At 37.6% G+C, this 19,470-nt stretch overlaps 1 protein-coding gene across 1 annotated transcript in view; it reads right to left on the bottom strand.

Annotated features, from left to right (window-relative positions):
* MALRD1 (MAM and LDL receptor class A domain containing 1) overlaps positions 1-19,470 on the bottom strand; it is a 792,972-nt gene that overhangs the window by 667,159 nt on the left and 106,343 nt on the right. The window contains exons 11-13 of the mRNA XM_043564232.1: positions 16,990-17,136; positions 9,693-9,790; positions 2,174-2,347 (exon numbers count right to left, since the gene is read on the bottom strand). Of these exons, the coding sequence (XP_043420167.1) occupies positions 2,174-2,347; positions 9,693-9,790; positions 16,990-17,136 (419 nt within the window). The remainder of the gene's footprint in view (positions 1-2,173; positions 2,348-9,692; positions 9,791-16,989; positions 17,137-19,470) is intronic.

The raw sequence follows: 19,470 nt of genomic DNA, 5'->3' as shown, positions 1-19,470 counted from the left end.
TATCCATTCACCTACTGAAGAACAGGGATGCTTCTAAGTTTGGGCAATCACAAGGAACTCATGAATAATTATTCATGTGCAGGTTTTTCTGTGGAGAAGGACATTCTAATTCCCAAGAAGTCAATTAACAATGGACTCTCAAAGATCTTCACAGTAAGTTTCATTCTAACCAAAAGCAAACCTAATGAAAAAACTGTTAACACAGAATATAAATAACTGAAGCAAAGGATTGGATTGTTCTGATTTTGTCTGTCCTGTCACATGTGATGGGGATTGATGCTTAAATGATTTCATGACTGGCCTTTACTGCTTTCCTATGAAGAATCACTAGATTCATAGTATTTCTTTCCACCAAATATTGGAGGGGAATCATAAATACGATCCTTGAGAATCAGGGATTTTAGAGACCTTCACTGAGTGAAGCAGTTTCTAATCATTGAACCTAGAGTTCTGATGAAGAGGAGACTCCTCTTCCAAATAAAGAAGACTAATATTTCTTGAGTGCCTACTATTCCTAGACAACATCCAAGTGATAATCACAGGAATAATAATGGCTACCTTTGTGTGTTCACTCTATGCCAGAATACCCACTATGTGCTTTATGTGTATAAATCATTCAATCCTTCCAGGAGTTCTATAAAGAATACTGACAGGAGTCCATACTTATTCCCTATTCCTCCAACTTCCAGGGACAGGAACTTCCCTGCAGTAACACTGCTGTTACTTACCCATGACTCCCATGGACAGGAGGATCTAACCAGTTAGTGATGTTAGAATAAGCCGGATGTGCTAAACATGCTCTTTGCCTCTCCTTCAACTCCCACTCTTAGATGCATGCATCCTGATGTTAGCTCTGGCTAATAGGAAAAGGTTTCTCCCAAAGTGTGTGAGTCCTGGATTTCCCTGGCAGAGTCCGTTATTCTCTGGGTGAATCTATTTATTCTGAGGTGAAGCGTTATTTAAACATATGGCTGAAAATTGTAAGGCATCTTCTCTAAAATTTTTACTCTCTGTTTGACATCTATATTTATCTTAACTGGTACAGAAATGAGGACCAATAAGGTATGTTATCAGGGGCTCCCAACACTCCAACAATGACTCTCACCCCCATTCACAGAATGAACAAATGTAGAGGGATTAAGCACTTACCTCATGATTATACACCTGGCTTGAACCCCAGACTCCAGAGCCCATGTTCATGGCCACCATTTTAACTTTCTCTTTAATCACTATGTGTTTTCACAGATAGAGAAATGTGAGGCTCAAGGATGTAATTTGTAATCGCTTAGCAACCCATGAGCAGAACAGAGATCAGAACTCAGACCACCTTACTCCAAAAACTCTGTGTTTTCATCTATATTATAGATATATATATCTATAATCACTATGATCTATAATCTATATATAATCTATAATCTATAATCTATAATCACTCCTTTCAAACGTCATCCAGAAGGTAGCCATGCCCATTTGGGCAGCCATTTGATTAATTACAGTTCCCTTCTTTTATTATTAGTCAAGAAAATGACACAAAAGGTTGATTAAAAGTCCTCGATATTGGGGCAGGTGGGTGGCACAGGCAGTTAAGCATCCAACACCTGAGTTTGGCTCAGGTAATGACCTCACAGCTCTTGAGACTGAGACCCGATCGGGCTCTGCACTGACAGCACACAGAAGCTGCTCAAGATTCTCTCTCCCTCTCTCCCTCTCTCCCTACCCCTCCCTGTCTTGTGTGTGCACTCTCTCTTTCTCTCTCTCAAATAAAAATCATTTTTTAAAAAAATCCTCAGTATCAATGGAAAGCAGAAAATAAAGCACCAGAATTAAAATGTGAGCATGGTCAGGTTTTTTCACTACCTCATATAATCTACCACCCTCACTTAAAAAATAAATATTTTCCTATTATTCTTCTCTTTGCCGTGCCATCCTATTCAATTCTTTGTGTTCTTTTTTTCCTCCTATTCAATTCTTATCTCCACTTTTGCTAAGCCTCCACACATAAGTCTTGGGCACTCAAACCAGTTTAACATCTGTACTCATCCGATTGTGAATGTGCCTGTTTTATTACTATCTGAACAACTTATATGTGTTATGTATGTTGTTCTCTGAAAAAAAAAAAGTAGTATTAAATTAGCATCCTCTGTTGAGTTGTATTGATTTCTTATGTGCTTACCTGAAAAGGTAGAGTAGATTCTCCAGGCTTCACATAGAGATTGATTTTTGCTTGTTTCCACTGAGATGTGGAGATTCCAATCAGATCACCTTGCTTTTGCAAATCCCCAGACAGTGATGTTCTTGTAAAAACCGAGAGATGTGAATGCCAAGACAAGTGATACCAAAATCGCACCTGTTGAAAATGTTTTTGAATGATATCAATATTCCAGTTACCTGTCTCCAGGAGCTTTTCTATAATTAAAAATATCACACCCATGGGGGTGGTTCACACCCAGAGGAGGTTCCATGCTCTTTCCTTCTATGAAAGGACCTTTCTCTCTTGCTTCTCATGAATCGGGGAGGTACACATTCTTAGTGTACAAGATCAGGTTTGACTTATGTATTCCCTTTGCCGTCTTAAACAATAAACCAAAAAAAAAGTTTTGTTGAAAAATTATTTTCTCAAATAAAATAAAACTGTAATGAGTACTTTTCATTAATTTCTTCCCATGGGGACATTATCAAAGAACTTGGGAGCTCCTATAATACTGTTAATTCATAATTTAATTCAAGTAAAGAAAACATCCTTTTTTGGGAGTGGGAGAGTGATCCTTTCACCTCCTAGTCATTATCAAAGATGACATAATTAATCTAAGGGTTTGAGCAGTTAACTGGGTAGTAAAGAAAACGTAAAGAGAGAATTATTTTGGGTACTGACAGCAGTAGCAACAATATCGAATTCAGGACCCTCATTTATCAAATACATATTTAGTGAGCATTTACTAAGTAACAGGTACTGTGTGAGGCAGGACCAACCTCAATAATTGGATGATTCACTCTATAAAACACGTCAACAAAATCTCCATAAAAACAAGTTCAGACACAGGGCATTTTTTTTTTCTTTTTCTCATTAGGTCTTTGAAAAGTGCAGCCTTAGGATTCAAAGAAAACACAACGTTCAGAGATGAGGCCTCTCAGAAATAAAATCCTTCTCTTTGGATTAAAACAGACTCCTTTCCAGTTTCACCATATTTTAAATTCTTGTTTTTTTTTCCTTCACTGCTATCGTTTTATTTTGTTACATGGACAGATTTTAGTACACGTATGGTCTACCCATTTATTTCATGGTTGGTACCAATTCCAGTGGAAATTAAAGGTGAAAAAGTTTTATATGCTCTTTTAAAAAGTTGTCCAGCTTTAAAAGATCAAGCATTCTCTGTTCCAATGTAGTGCACAGTTTTCCAGTGTCCAGTTAATGGCCACAACTTGATCAAAAAATTCTTTCTGGCTATTCACTTCATTTTAGACATGACTACCATGCTCCCCTAAACTCAAGTAAGCAAGGCAGGTAAGTAAGAAATGTAAAGGCAAACAGAGTGTTTGATTAGATTTTATGGAAAGGGAGGATTTACGTTCCTCACGGACAATTAAATTTTAGATCCCTGCTAGAGTCTCAGCCTATTCCTAGCTTGTAAATATGCAAAACAGAGCTTTAAACTTAGTAGTACAAGAGATATGCATGCCCTATCAGAATTTCAAGCTGTCAAACTGTCATTCAGTACATCACCAGTGCTAAGGTATTTCAACAGTGTATTAAGAGTAAATGCCAATGGGATCCATATTTCACAGGATAAGAGCTCAAGACTTATATTTAATTTACTACTTTAACAGACTTGGCATTGTAAAGAATTAAGGAGAATTCTTCAGCTTATTACAGACAAAGAAACCTTCCAAAGTTTTTTTTTTTCAAATTTAATATTGGTAAGAGTGAAATCATTGAACAAAATTATTAATACAGCTGTGATTTCAGATAGGCACCTGTCAAGTGCACAAGCTCTGTGCCTTTCAATCTGCTACCCACTGGGAGTAGAACACTAAGTCATGAACGTCAAATCACCATGCGTGTCGCGAATTCCTTGCAGAATACATTACGGCAGTTTGTATTCAGATTTTGTTAATAGGTACTTTTTGGAAAAGAAGAGGTGAGCAGGACTATTAGCATCAGTGCTTACGTAAATGTCTGTAAACTTCACCAGAGAATGAAAAACACTGCTCTGTGTCAGAAAAGGTAAAAAGCATTAGATGTCCTTAGGGACTCCAGAGTTTTATGGGGGAGAATGAAAAGAAAAGGGAACAATTAACTAGAATGCATACAGTGGCAAAGATATGAACATAGTGTGGTTATTTACACACAAATTAATTAAAATGAAACCAAATGAAAGATCCACTTCCTCAATTATAGTCATTACAACATATGCTCAAGAGTTATATGTAGTGAGTTGCAACCATTCTGGACATAGCAAAGAAAAACTTCTATTATCATAGAAAATTCTATTAAACAGAACTACAAACACAGGTATGTTTATACCAACCATTTAAAATGTATTTACTACTTACAATTCTAAAAGGAAATTATTTTTGTCATCCATGCCTGATTCATTAAAAAGTAGTAAGATAAATGTTAATATTTATAAATGTTTTACTTCTCTTGGTTTTCACTAAGGCATGGTTTATATGGAGTGTGACTGGGCAAGGCACTGAATTAGCGTATTCAGGACAATGTCATGTGGTTAAAAGAGCTTCCAACAAAGCAGTTCTTTTAATTGCAAATTGGAGAGGGAAAAAAAAAGAGGGGGAAGCTCAAACTATTTTATTGGTTTTAATTGCATCCTCTGTGCATTATTTATATTTTTTAAAAATATCCAATCATCATTTTTGGATGATATGACATTTTGATGTCATATGATATGACATCATATGACAAATATCCAAGTCATCATTTCAGGTGACTTACGCTAATAGTTACGAGTACAGGTGAACAACTAAGCTTGCAAGGGTAATGGCCGTGGCTACACCACTTGCTCTTTGGTTCCTACAGTGTCCCGTGACATTCTCCGGAAGAGTGCCCAGGTCTACAAAGGAGTAATCAGGCTCTCTGATACTTAACTCTGTGAAGTGACCTAACGGGGCATTATTTAAGAGTTTATTAAAATGATTTCTTCCTATTTGTTTCATTTGATTTTGGTCTGTGCCCAAATGAATCTCTACTCTTCAAAAATTCTGCTTCTTTCCTCAACTTCCCTAGAATCTTTCTTTCGACGGCTCCTCCGTCTTAGAACTCCTTGGCCGGATCTTCATGCCCTTTCTAAGCTGCATTCCAAATGCTTGGCTACCCTGCCTTCTCTGCCTCCTATCGGACCCTGCCTAGTATGTGCAGTACCTGTCTTATCTTCAAGATATAGAAGAAAGAAGAAGAAGGAGGAAAGGGAAAGGAAGAGAAGAGAAAAAAGAGGCAAGGAAAAGAGAAGAGAGAGGAGAGAGAAAAAAGAAGATATCTGTAGCTCCTCCAAACTCAGCTGGGAGTTAAGTCCATGCTGGGAACAGGATCATTCATCACACACGCACATGCACGCACACACACACCCGTAGTGATTTTTCTGACTCCTAGTCATAATTATGTTTTTGCCTGAGTATTCTTCCTCTGAATAAGCTTAATTAGAAGTTTAGAATCTCCAGTAAAATATAGTGTGTTGTCGGGGTGCCTGGGTGGCTCAGTCGGTTGAGCATCCGACTTCGGCTCAGGTTGTGATCTCGCAGTCCCACATTGAGTTTGAGTCCCACATTAAGCTCTGTGCTGACAGCTCAGAGCCTGGAGCCTGCTTCAGATTCTGTGTCTCCCTCTCTCTCTCTGCTCCTCCCCCAATCACGCTCTGTCTCCCAAAGATGAACGCTAAAAAACAAAATTTTTTAAACATAATCTGTGGTTTTAATTTATATGATTAGCCTCCATGTGTTTTGCTCATGCACAGGTGGAGAGAGTACCTGCTCTACTTTCCCCCATACCACGTTGTTTCCTCTAGAATCCATCCCATATGCTAACATCTATCCGTGGATTAAACAAAACGATCAGGGAACAAAGTGTGGTTGCACCGTTCTAAGCCCCACTCCGTAATCATTTAATTTTTTTTTTCTAAATTTCTCGTTGAATGTGAGTTCATCACTCTACTGGGAGAACATTACAAGACATGGTCTTTCAAAACTTGTCGAGAGAACTGTTATAAGTGGATTATGATTGTTATGTTGTACTCACCCTCTTGGAGCACTTAACACCGAATTGCCATTGGAATCCCTAAAACCGACATTTCACTGGGGCAAGTGCATACTTAGCTGGTCCCTATTGCATTCCAGGCATCCAGGCTGTGAGCAGGCAAGCAATGTGTGTGTACTGAGTCAGAGAAAGAAGGTTTACGTTGTGATCACCATGTACACTCAGGAGAGAATCCCCCAAAGAACTATTTTTGCTTTGTAATTTTTACCACCTTGAATCTAAACCAAATGATGGCTCATCTGTCTCTACTGGTTGCTGGAAAACTTAGTTCGAACGTGTAGCCTGGCTCTAATAAACTTTATTTGTGGGACCAACCCATCTCTTGCTTCATCTATCTTTTCCCTGATATTCTCATTCACTTTTTAAAAAAAATACGATTTCTTTTGAATTCAAGAATATTAAAGTAAGTGCAAAACAAGCTGAAATTTATTTTTTTAAACAGATGAATATGCCAACTAGCTCGAAAGCAGAAGCTTTGTATTCTCAATCTTCCTGCTTCTGATGAATTGCGAAGTCCTAAAAGTAATTTAGTACAGTAACTCAAATATGAGAACTCAGAAAATATTAATACCTAGCACAAATATCCCTCATATTTGATATTTCCGAGTTAATTCAAAACAGTAACTACACTTCAACATCAGTAAGAAATGGGAGCCTCTGGTTCCCATGTGTTGTTCATCCTATCTCCCGGCTATTCCAAGGAAACGTGCCAAGTTTCCAACAGTGACTTGAAGGGACTTCTGATACTTTTAAATTAAAGTCCACATCTTGAGCAAGGTGGGGAAGCGGGGGGAGGTGTAAGAAAAATTGTACATGTTGATGCCATGTGCTGGCTAGAGGTTAAGGACAAGGGAACTTGTGCAAAATGACTCCACAAGCCTGTTGTTAGAAAAGAAGACTCAAAAGAAAGCTTCATGTTTTTAAAGTCCTTTCAAAAAAAATGTTCTCAAGTGTATCAGCTTCATATGACTATGTAGGGAAAAAGTGTCATTTCATAAAATGAAGACATTAGTCGTATCAAAGCACCCAACTATACTTAGCTCACTGCCTCAGTTTACCATGTTATAATGAAGAACAGTGCTATTCCACAAGTATAACTATTATCAATATGTTCCAGTTAGGAAAATTGACAAGATTTTCTCATTACTCAAGAGATATGAATTTGGTTGTTTCGCTGTTCTATAAAGTACCACACATTACCACAGACTTATAAAAAAGTAATACTATATTCTTAGAATACTTTGTTGGGAAAGAACATTAGCTTTGTGTATCTCAGACTACAAATAACCTTCCTCCTCTAGCTAATTCTACTTCCTAGACCAAAAAGTACTGTAAAATAACCCAAATATCCCTTCCTCTAACTCAAAAGCACTAACATTCAAGCAGAAACAGACAAAAGGGGAAAAAAAGAAAAAGAAAAAAACAGACACCTCTTCTGGCAGCCTGTAATGGCTCCTTAAAACACTCTTCCTTTTCCAAAAAGCAAGGAAAACCATTAACACTGAAGCCTTGGGGGGTTGAGTACTTGGTTCTGAGAAATAAATCAAGTGTCTAAACTGCCCATGGCTTTCACTGAGGCCCCACCACAGCTAAGCTCCAAGTTTAAGTGACAATAGAGAAAATTGTTCCCAAGTGGAAGCAATTGTAAATTGATACATAATCCCACTGACCATGAACTAACGGCTACCAGCGCAAAACAAGAGGAAATGTAGGTCATCTTTACAAAGAAAAAAATATATATGATTTCTAATTGAGTCTCTGGAATTACTAATAAGCTCTTAATGTTTACTTCCGAATTTCTGCAAAACAGGAAGAATACATTTTATTGTTTTGCATCCCATATGTTATGTATACAACAGTGACCACGATCACATCACTTCAGTTTATGGCCTTGAATTAAAGCTAAGCAAGTTTGTGACGAACTTTTACAGATCGAGTAATTGTTTCAGGAGTTCTTAAAAAAAAAAAAAAATTCCGTATCTATTGCATAGGATTTAATAGAAATAAAACCAAGGTGGGCAAGCGTAGAGTGTATTTGGGTGAAGGGGAGTCCAGGCAGGTATTTTAAATATAATCCGCCTAAAGAAATGGGCAGGAAATAACAAGGGGAGGGGGCAGGAGGGGGAAGAGGGAGGACAATCCATTAGGAGTTCTGGGCACTCCCATTCAGATTTATATCAAGCTGAACATATAATTAGATTTATACCTCTGAATGATACGTAATTTGTCACCAGGAATACCGGAATAAACTGCTGTACCCCTACACTTACAGATGATGAATTCAGTGTGCTGCAGTATCGATCTCCATTACTTTCTGATAACTAAAAATATAAACTGGAATCCTAAAGGGCTTATGGGCATGCTAGAACTCTCAAAAGGACTGAAAACAAGGCACGCTGAACAGAAACGTCTAACATAGGTGTTCATTTTGTGGAAAACAAAGGAATTTTGTTTAGTAAACATCTACGCGCCAGATCCTCTGTCGGGTACTTTATTTAACGACATTTTAATCCTGACAACCCTGTGAAAAAGGGTTGTGAAAAAGCTAATACTAGGCTTCCAGTGTGGATGCTCTCCAGGAGAGTATGTTATCCGTGGCAGAACTTGTGGTAGGATCCCTACCCTAAGGGAAAAAAAAAAACAAAAACACAAGGCAACCTGGCTATATGCATAGGTGACAACATCCCTCAGGACCTTGTAACATGAAACCACTTAATCAGACTACATGTTTGTGTGTTACCATATAAAAAACTACGCCACATGGCATTGGGGGCTCAGTTCTTCGGTACGCGCCCAACCGAGAGGTGCCCGCACAAATAAAGTTGCTTCCTGGAAAGAAAAGCCTCGGTGTCACGACTGTGCGAGAATCCTGCTACAAACTGAGATTTGAACCAGGTCTGCCTCCAGGGCCCTTCTCTGCTTTCTTCTCTCTTGTGCTGTTGAAATGGCCTGAGTATTGCTTGGTCTGTGTTTACTTGGCACCAGAAAGACTAAATGAAAAAATAAAATTGCACAAAATGGAATTCTTTTTTTGTGCCCGTGTTTATCTCCCTTTTTCCACCCTTTCATCTTACTCTCAACAAGCACTTGTGTAGATTATTTTATTTTACTCAATTAACACTGTTGGCCAAAATAATCAGCAGTTTTGGCAGCATGTATCCAGTTTGGGATTCTTGAAAGGACTGCGTGGAAAGAATACAAAATGACAGAAAAATTCGTTAATAGGCCCCCAAAAAGAACCGTTGAAGTTATATGTTGCAAATGGTCTTTTGGAAGGACATGACATTTCATGCTGAAATAGCTCATATAAATCTCTCAGTTCATCATGAAAACAGTAGTAAAAGATAGCAGGCATTTACTGGCAGCAGTAACCCACGCCCAAAAGTTTACAACCACAGAATGATCAATGCAAATCCCAATAACTGGTTACCTGACATGGGGTAGAGGCAGTGCGTGCTTTTGTAAGAACAGGACTTCCAAGTTTGGCCACTCCTGGAAATTGATGTGACCTGAAATAAATGAATGATCCTACAAAAAAAAAAAAAAACTGTAAAGGCACATGGATATAAATTCTACTATCGTATATTTAGTAATTCTTTGCTCTTAACACCTTATCCTTGCACACATTCAACTGTTAATCAGATAAAGAAAATTACATTTTTACTTATGTACCATTTAGCTCTGTAGATAACCAAAAGTTCTTTCAAATGGATAACATTAAATATCTAAAATAAAATCCAATGGATTAAAATCAACTCTTGGTCTAACCCCCCTAAACAAATATTTTTATTGGCTTACGTCGCGTCATAAATAGAATCTGAAATCAAATTAAATGAAGCTTCTAAGTTTACAATTGGATATCCAACATGCCCTTATGAAATTCTCATGAGAGCATGATTTTTAAGTTTCTTCACAAAGTACTGAAGGATGCCAGCCTGTGGAGTTTGGTTTCTCCTGGGGCTTACATGTTTGACATTGTTGTCTGTGCTAGTGGGGATGAAAGCTTAATTAAAGATCTAATCTGAGCGTTAACAAAATAACTGCTTTTAGATTTTAACTACAGTAGATGTGCTCATGGCAAATGTACAAGGAGATAACATCTCTTAGCTCAAAAGATCACATAGTCTGAACTGCTGTCAGGGGTAGCCTCATTGAATATTGAAAATTTACAAGGAAGGCTATGCAGAACAATGTCAAGGTCTGATCCTGCCCTTTGATAATCATGAAGTGATGGGCAACTTGGAAAGCCAACTATTTTGACTGAAAAATACCATATTCAGAAGGTGATTTTCCTAGATACAAGTACGCAGGAAGGAAGAGATTTCATAATTAAAATGTATTATTTTATAGATACCACCATGAATTTAACCGAACAACCAGGGCTGCAAATCAGCAGTATCATCTGAATGAGAAAAATAGGACACTTTATATGAGCTTTTTTTTTTTTTAAGTAGGCTCTACACCGACCTAGTCTCTGCATCCAATGTGGGACTTGAACTCATGACCATGAGACCAAGAGTCACATCCTCTACTGACTGAGCCAGCCAACAACCCTTATACAGGGTTTAAAATCCCAAAACCAACAGGAAAGAATAAAACCTCTTATTCCCTAATTTCAAACTAAGAGTGATAGAAACTATATAAGCTCATTAAATGGTTTCACCTATAAAAGAATAGCATAGGAAAAGAGGATATTGAAAAAATTATTCCAGCTTAAAAATCCCCAGGTTCAAGCAAAACTCAATTGAATACTTTTAAAAGACAACCAAAATTCTACAAATTAACAAATACTCAAAAATCTTGGTCCCCTGGTCATTTAAAAACAATATGCACAATTTCAAACAAGCAGTTAATTGAAGGATGGGACATACAAACTAAAACTGCAAAATCTAAAAGAAGCAGAAGGTTTGACTAAATTGGTTTTACCACAAAAATGACTTGTAAAGTGATGAAAAAAAATCTTATGGAAATGTCTGGCACCACAGGTGACTTTTAATCAATTTTTAAGGAATATTTGTAACATTATTCAAGGGATCTTAAGTCTTAGAGATATATGGAGCTCAACTCATTTTACATTGCCAGATAGCTCTAATTTAAAAGTTATGGAAATAGGAACAAAAAAAAATAAATTGCAGAGCAACGTCACTCATGATCGTAGTATAAAATTCTAATTAAGAACTTATCAATTACATTCGAAATCCTTATCCAAAAAATATGTGCTGATCAATCAGTGCTTTCCAAGAATGGAAACTTGGTTTAATCTAGCCACTCTATCAACATAGTCAAATAGATCAACAAATTAACGGGTAAAATCAGACTTGGATCAACAAATACTGAAAATCCTGTGGCAAAAAAAATAGCCATTGCAAAGAAAATAACCTTAAGAAAGTATTAAAAGTAGGGGCACCTGGATGGCTCAGCCAGTTAAGTGTCCAACTTCAGCTCAGGTCATGATCTCACAGCTCGTGAGCTCAAGCCCCACATCGAGCTCTATGCTCACAGCCCAGAGCCTGGAGCCGGCTTCAGATTCTGTGTCTCCCTCTCTCTCTGTCCCTCCTCCACTTACAATCTGTCTCTTTCTCTCAAAATAAAAACACATAAAATTTTTTTAATTAAAAAAATATTAGAAGTAAACAATTAAATGAAGATTAATGATCAACCCCAAAATAAATATCCTAAATGGCAAACAACAAAGTTATTTTCATTAAAATGAAAAAGTAGGGGCGCCTGGGTGGCGCAGTCGGTTAAGCGTCCGACTTCAGCCAGGTCACGATCTCACGGCCCGTGAGTTCGAGCCCCGCGTCAGGCTCTGGGCTGATGGCTCAGAGCCTGGAGCCTGTTTCCGATTCTGTGTCTCCCTCTCTCTCTGCCCCTCCCCCATTCATGCTCTGTCTCTCTCTGTCCCAAAAATAAAGAAACGTTGAAAAAAAAAAAATTTTAAAAAAAAAAAAAATGAAAAAGTAGAGATTTATGTCATGATTATTAATAACAGATAATATTAATTATCTTAGACTAACATTATCTCATAGGTCTAGTGAATGCAATTGTCAAGAAAATAATATATTTAGTAATCATAACAGAAAAAATAGAGACAGTTTCCATGTTTTGCCAATAATATATTCCTAACAGTAGATACCCCCAAGACTTACGTTTTTATATAATGACAAATATTAATAAGAGAATTTGGTAAGGTTAAATCATTTTTTTTAACTTTAACAATAAAACCCTAGACATAAAAATGGTGAGAAATACTCTCTTCACAATTACATTAATGCAAAATATGTAGGAATAAGTCTAACAAGAAAAGGACAGAACTTTTATGAAGAACATTATAAAAACTTGTAGAAGACCATAAACCCTGTTATTAAATAGGAAGAGATAATATATTTTTAAATGGAAAGATATTATAAAATTATTAATTTAGTGAAAATTTATTTGCAAGCTAAATAAAATCCTAAGAAAATTTTAATATTTCGAAAACATAGAATACAGTCTTAATATTTATATGGGCAGGTAAGGAGTAAAGAGAATATGAACTCTGAACCCAGACCCAGGGACTTCTAAAAATATGTCTCCGGATTTATTTTAAGTCTGGTTTGCAGAATGTACTAAGAGAACTATGGAATTATAGTATATCGAGTAGATTGTTCCTGGTAATCTGCACGGTTCATTGTAAAACACTTATACACACCCAAGAGGGGTGACAGGAAAAACACAGTATAAAAATTAAACAATGAGGGGCTCAGCCTCTGTGGGTTAAACTGTCCATGCCAGCCTCAACCTCATCTTTTGCAAAGCATGCATCCGCTTTTAATGTAATGGTCTAGAACGGACTACTTACATGATGTGAAAATATTAGATAGAGGACTTGATAATGAATCAAATATGATATAAATATCACAAATATTACCATAAAGAATAAAAAGTCAGAATACAACAAGTAAAACCAACCAAATGAGATTTGGTTCATGAATGCAAGGGTGGTTTAATATTTGAAAAATTCATGTTATGAATAAACAAAAAAGATAATATGGTGACCATATGGTTATCACATATTCAAAAAAACATTTGACAAATTTTAACATACATTCATATATATATACACAAAAAAAACACATTATGAATAGAAGGGAACATCGCTATCTGATAAAGCAAAACAATCTTTCAGCAAATATAGCACTTAAGGTTGAGTTATTAACAGCTTTCTTCTGAAATAAGAACAAGTGTAGAAGCTATCACCTGTTCTATTCAACATTTCCCCAGAATAACTAGCCAGTGCAATGAAACAAAGAAAACAGAAGGCTTCACATTCAGATAGAAGGAAATAAAATTGTCATTATTTGCAGATAAAATAATATATGCATATATATTCACAATTATTTTAGGTTCATACACACACACACACACACACACACACTTAGCTATAATAAATAAAATTAGCAAGGTCATTGCGTACAGGATCAATATGTAAAATACAATGGCATTTCTCTATACCAGCAAACAAAAACAGTTTTTAAAATATTATAAGAGCTGAAAACCTATCAAAAACCTAAAAAATTTAACAAAACATTTTTAAAATATATACACTAAAAGATTCAGAATTTTAGAGAAATTAAGCTCTAAATAATCTAGGAGATTAGAAATATTTGAAAAGATCTTTTTCAGTAAAATACAATAAAGATTACAAATGAGCAACCATTTTATACCCACAGATTAGAAAAATTTAAGAGACTATAATGCCTGCTGCTGGTAGACACATGGGAGAAAAGCACTCTTATTTTGCTACTGGAATTTTAAGTGTTAAGATTTGAAGGGAAAGTACATATCTTTCTGTAAAAACCTAGCAGTCTCACTCATAGCTGTTCATTGCATAGAACTGAAAGCACCCTATATAACAAGGTGTGTACAAGAAGGGATTTTAAAGCACCGTCATGATATTGTCACTCAATAAGAGGATAGCTAGATATGTTATAGCATATCCAGACCAAAGAAATGAAGCAAACAAACAAAAAGAATTTTAAATGTAAGACAATGAGTATGTAGGATCACAGGACAATGATCTCTAAGACAGGGAAAATAAATGAGTTGTGCCATACAATTTCCCCAGCTTACTGCCTAAACAGTTTCCAGCTGCCGTGTAGGGAGTGGGGAGCCAGAAGGAGTGTGACAGTCTCTTCAAATTGAAAAGATGGAGATGCCACTTTGGGGACACTCAACTGGCTAGAGTCCACAAGGCAGAGGACAGGAGGACAGGGCTGCAGAGAGAGAGATCCAGAGATCCACAGAGTCTCCCCCTCCCCCAAATCTCCACCTGAGTAGTGACCAGTGCATGGAGGTGAGGAAACTTGAGTGAAGCTGGAACTTCAACTTCTAAAAGGTGCAACTGGAATATTTCCCAGAGGTCAGAAAGGGCCAGAGATCAGAGGCCCTTTAACTCAACACCAGAAGGAAAACATTAATTAAACAAAGGAACTGGAGAGAGTACTCAAGTCAAATGAAAACTTATGTCCAAAAACAAAACAAAACAAAAAAGGTATGCAAATCTTATAGCATGTTCATAATCACCAACATTTAGAAACTAAAATATCCTTCAACTGATCAATGGATAAACAAACTGCGCTTTATCAATGCAATGGAATACTACTCTGTAGTAAAAAAAAAAAGGAAGGAGCTGCAATCAACAAGGATGAAAGTCAAATCCATTAAGCTAATTAAAAGAAGACAGACTCAAAAGGCTACATAGGACATTAGTATATTTATATGACATTATGGAAAGGGCAAAACCATAGGGACAGAAATCAGATCAGTTAGATGCCGGTGGCTAGAAGTGAGATGAGCATTGACTGCAAAGTGGCATAGCATTTGGGGGAGAATGGAACTCTTTCAGATCTTGAGTTTTCTGATAGTTATACAACTACACATGTTTGTTCAAATTCTGTGAACGGTACACCAAAAAGGTTGAATGTTGCTGCATTTAAATTACACTTTAACAGATGGACAATGAGGTGTCCTTTTTGTTTCAAACTTTAATCTACTCCATCACAAAATCTTAAAGGAAAAATAAGGTTAACAGGCGTGCACGCGCACGCGCGCACACACACACACACACACACACACACACACACAAATTAGGACCTTACTCCACTGTGAAATAATAATCTGGGTTTATAGTTTTAGACAACAGATGGACGGCCAAAGTCTCTCTCTCCATCCATTGACATGCTCCCCTACCAACCCCAGTTTGCAATGGCTATAATTTAAAATATAGTCAACACTGCTAGTTTGGCATACTTCCTTGGAAATCTCAAAGAAGAGACAGAATAATGTTCAAGAGGGTTGTATGAGCTTAAAGAGGATTGACAATACAGTTGTGTTAGTATAAAGTTTTAAAAGGATACTAATATACCTAGGCAATGACATCTACACAAAAGAGAGAAAATAGAACAAAACCCTTCTGTTTTCCTTGGAGAGTCCCAAACCTTGATTGAAATGCCATGTGTTGTTATAATTGCTCTATTTTAAGATGCTATATGAAAACTGTAATGGTGCTTAAAAATACATGAGAAAGGGGGCGCCTGGGTGGCTCAGTTGGCTAAGCGTCCGACTTCGGCTCAGGTCACGATCTCACAGCCCGTGAGTTCGAGCCCCGCGTCGGGCTCTGGGCTGATGGCTCAGAGCCTGGAGCCTGCTTCCGATTCTGTGTCTCCCTCTCTCTCTGCCCCTCCCCCATTCATGCTCTGTCTCTCTGTGTCTCAAAAATAAATAAACGTTAAAAAAAAAAAAAGAAAAAAAAATACATGAGAAAGAAGATTGTTACAAAGAAGTTTTAAAGGGGCGCCTGGGTGGCACAGTTGGTTAAGCGTCCGACTTCAGCCAGGTCACGATCTCGTGGTCCGGGAGTTCGAGCCCCGCATCAGGCTCCGGGCTGATGGCTCAGAGCCTGGAGCCTGTTTCCGATTCTGTGTCTCCCTCTCTCTCTGCCCCTCCCCCGTTCATGTTCTGTCTCTCTCTGTCCCAAAAATAAATAAACGTTGAAAAAAAATTTTTTTTTTAAAAAAAGAAGTTTTAAGACTGATTAAACTGCATTCAAGTATTTGTCAATTTATTTTATAGCTGGTGCCAAATCTCTGTTCTCTGTTTCCAGAAAGAAGATTAAACTATTTTTCTTTCTGTTTTGAAAAAATTGGATTGCTCTAAAAAGAAGGCACACTTATTGTACATGAGTTCTGGCAACTAGAGAATATTATCAGAAGACTCTCCCCCCCACCCTCATGCCTTCAACCCTGTAAAAAACGTGGCAACAGGGGTGCCTGGGTGGCTCAGTCAGTGGAGTGTCCGACTTTGGCTCAGGTCATGATCTCGTGGTTCATGAGTCTGAGCCCCACATCAGACTTTCTGCTGTCAGCACAGAGCCAGCTTCTGATCTTCTGTCCCCCTCTGTCTGCTCCTCACCACTTGTGCGCTCTATCCCTCAAAAATAAACATTAAAAAAAATTATAAAACAAAAAGTAAAAAAAAAGTGTGGCAAGAAAAACATTGTTTATTAAAACAATGTTCTTTTCGGGAAACGCAATTAATTACAAATTATCATGTTGATCATGACAGTTTAAAGCAAGACAAACCAGAGTTCTATGTATATAGTCTATAGCTAGAAATGAAAATACATAGTAGCACCATTCTGCAACATGAAAGACAGCAAACATTTTTTTAAGAGGAAAACGTCCTACCATTATTTGTGTTTGCTATGTGATCAGCATCAGGTAGGTGGTTGTCTCCACTGGCCAATCCTTTCATGAACTCCCAGTGTGAATCTTCTGTGAGAAATGGTTCCCAACCACAGAAACCAGACTCAAAATCACACGTGAGATGATGTGCTGTTATGCATGGGGGGAAAAAAACAGATGAGGAGAAATTAAGGAGGAAACATAATTCCTGAAATACAGACCTTATATTAGCCAATTAACTTCGGAGGGCAGAACAATCGTTTCACTTTGTAATAATCGTTTTCTGAATATCAGAATAGTTTACTTTTCCCTCCGAGTTTTCCATGTGATGTGTGAGGCATCGCCCTTCCACATTCTTCTAACTACAAGTTTGGCACATTTCATTCTGGCTGTGGCCATCTCTACTGTGCTCAGTGATGCACCATCAAAGTAGAGCTTTCTTTGCAGGGAGTAACTGATTCCTCTGCCAAGACCAACAAGATTCAACAGCTCAGTCAGTAGTTTAAAAAGATCCATTTGAAAGAGGGGAATTGATTCTGGACACCCAAACAGTTTACGGTTGGTGCCTTGGTATTCATTCTATTACACCATTTTAATAGTTTCTCAAAAAAAAAAAAAAATTGCCTAGTCACAGTGGAATTGCAGGTAAATTAGACATTCTGACTTTGCTTTTCGTCTCCCTCTTAATATACAACTAAAAAGTCAGGAAATACTTATGTTTCTACATTAGTCACAAAAGAAAACAGTATGGAGGGTCCTCAAAAAAGTTAAAAATCAAACTATCATATGGCCTAGTAACTGCACTAGTAATTGTAATTGTACTTACCCAAGGGACACAAAAATACTGACCTGAAGGGATAGATGCACCCCAATGTTTATAGAAGCATTATTTACAATAGCCAAATTATAGAAAGAGCCCAAATATCCATCAACTGTTGAATGGATAAAGAAGATACGGGGTGTGTGTGTGCGTGTGTGTGTATTCTTCAAAAAGAATGAAATCTTGCCATTTCCAATGACATGAATGGAGCTAGACAATATGCTAAGCTAAATAAGTCAGTCAAAGAAAGGCAAATACCATATGATTTCACTCATATGTGGAATTCCAGAAACCGATGAACGGGGCAGGGGGAAGAGAGGCAAACCAGGAAACAAACTCTTAAATCTAGAGAACTGATGGTTACTGGAGGGGAGGTGGGTGGAGGGACGGGTTAGATAGGTAATGAATATCAAGGAGGGCACTTGTCCTGATACGCACTGGGTGTTGTATATAAGTGATGAATCACTAAAATTCTACACCTGAAGCTAATATAACAGTGTATGTTAACTAACTTGAATTTAAATTAAAACTTGGGAAAAAAGTAATACATACATACATACATAAAATAACTTTAAAAAAAGAACTAGGGGCGCCTGGGTGGCGCAGTCGGTTAAGCGTCCAACTTCAGCCAGGTCACTATCTCGCGGTCCCAGAGTTCGAGCCCCGCGTCGGGCTCTGGGCTGATGGCTCAGAGCCTGGAGCCTGTTTCCGATTCTGTGTCTCCCTCTCTCTCTGCCCCTCCCCCATTCATGCTCTATCTCTCTCTGTCCCAAAAATAAACGTTGAAAAAAAAATTATTAAAAAAAATTAAAAAAGAACTAGTTCTAGATTAATTCCATGTTTGGGGTAAGCTTCATAGCATCTTTACCACTTTTGCCACCAAATTAGTAAGAAAAATGCAGCAAGACTGGGCAGTAAACTAGAAATTGCAACAACTTGACTTGTGCTTTTGAGAAATTAGTTTTTATGAGCTTAAATTCCCTTTACCTACAATAAGAATCATAGTATCAGGCTATCTTAGGTAATAGCTTGGGGAGTAAATTAATACAATTTAAGAATTTATTTCCAAATACTCCTTTTCATGCATATGCATTTTTACAGCACTGGGACAAAATAATTCTTGGTCAAAACATACCCGAAGTTTTGACAAACTCCAAGTTTTAACAAGCTCCCTAGGATCAAAATGCTATCATCTTGGGGCAGCTGGGGGGCTCAGTCAGTTGAGCATCCAACTTCGGCTCAGGTCATGATCTCGTGGTTCCTGTGCCCGAGCCCCGCATCAGGCTCTGGGCTGACAGCTCAGAGCCTGGAGCCTGCTTCGGATTCTGTGTCTCCCTCTCTCTCTGCCCCTCCCCCACTTGAGCTCTGTCTGTCTGTCTCTCTCTCTCTCTCTCTCTCTCAAAAATAAGCAAACATTAAAAAAAATTTTTTTAATCCTATTATCTTTAGTAATACGAACAACAGACATGTGACTGGAAGTACCCAGTGTGGTGCCGGGGGTTTTGCATACAGTACCATTAGTCCTCTCAAGTACCCCACACAGTAAGTGTAATCACCCCTCAAAGAGAAAAGCAGCTCTAAGTACTTGTCTGTGGTAAATTTAATAAACAGAACATCTGGGCTTTGAAATGTCTGTCAACAAAGCTCTTTAACTATGAAGCCTC

This window comes from Prionailurus bengalensis, chromosome B4 (genome assembly GCF_016509475.1).
Source record: "Prionailurus bengalensis isolate Pbe53 chromosome B4, Fcat_Pben_1.1_paternal_pri, whole genome shotgun sequence".
Taxonomy (NCBI): Eukaryota; Metazoa; Chordata; class Mammalia; order Carnivora; family Felidae; genus Prionailurus; species Prionailurus bengalensis.
Note: the sequence above shows the minus strand (reverse complement) of the source record. Positions and strands in the feature narration are given on the sequence as shown.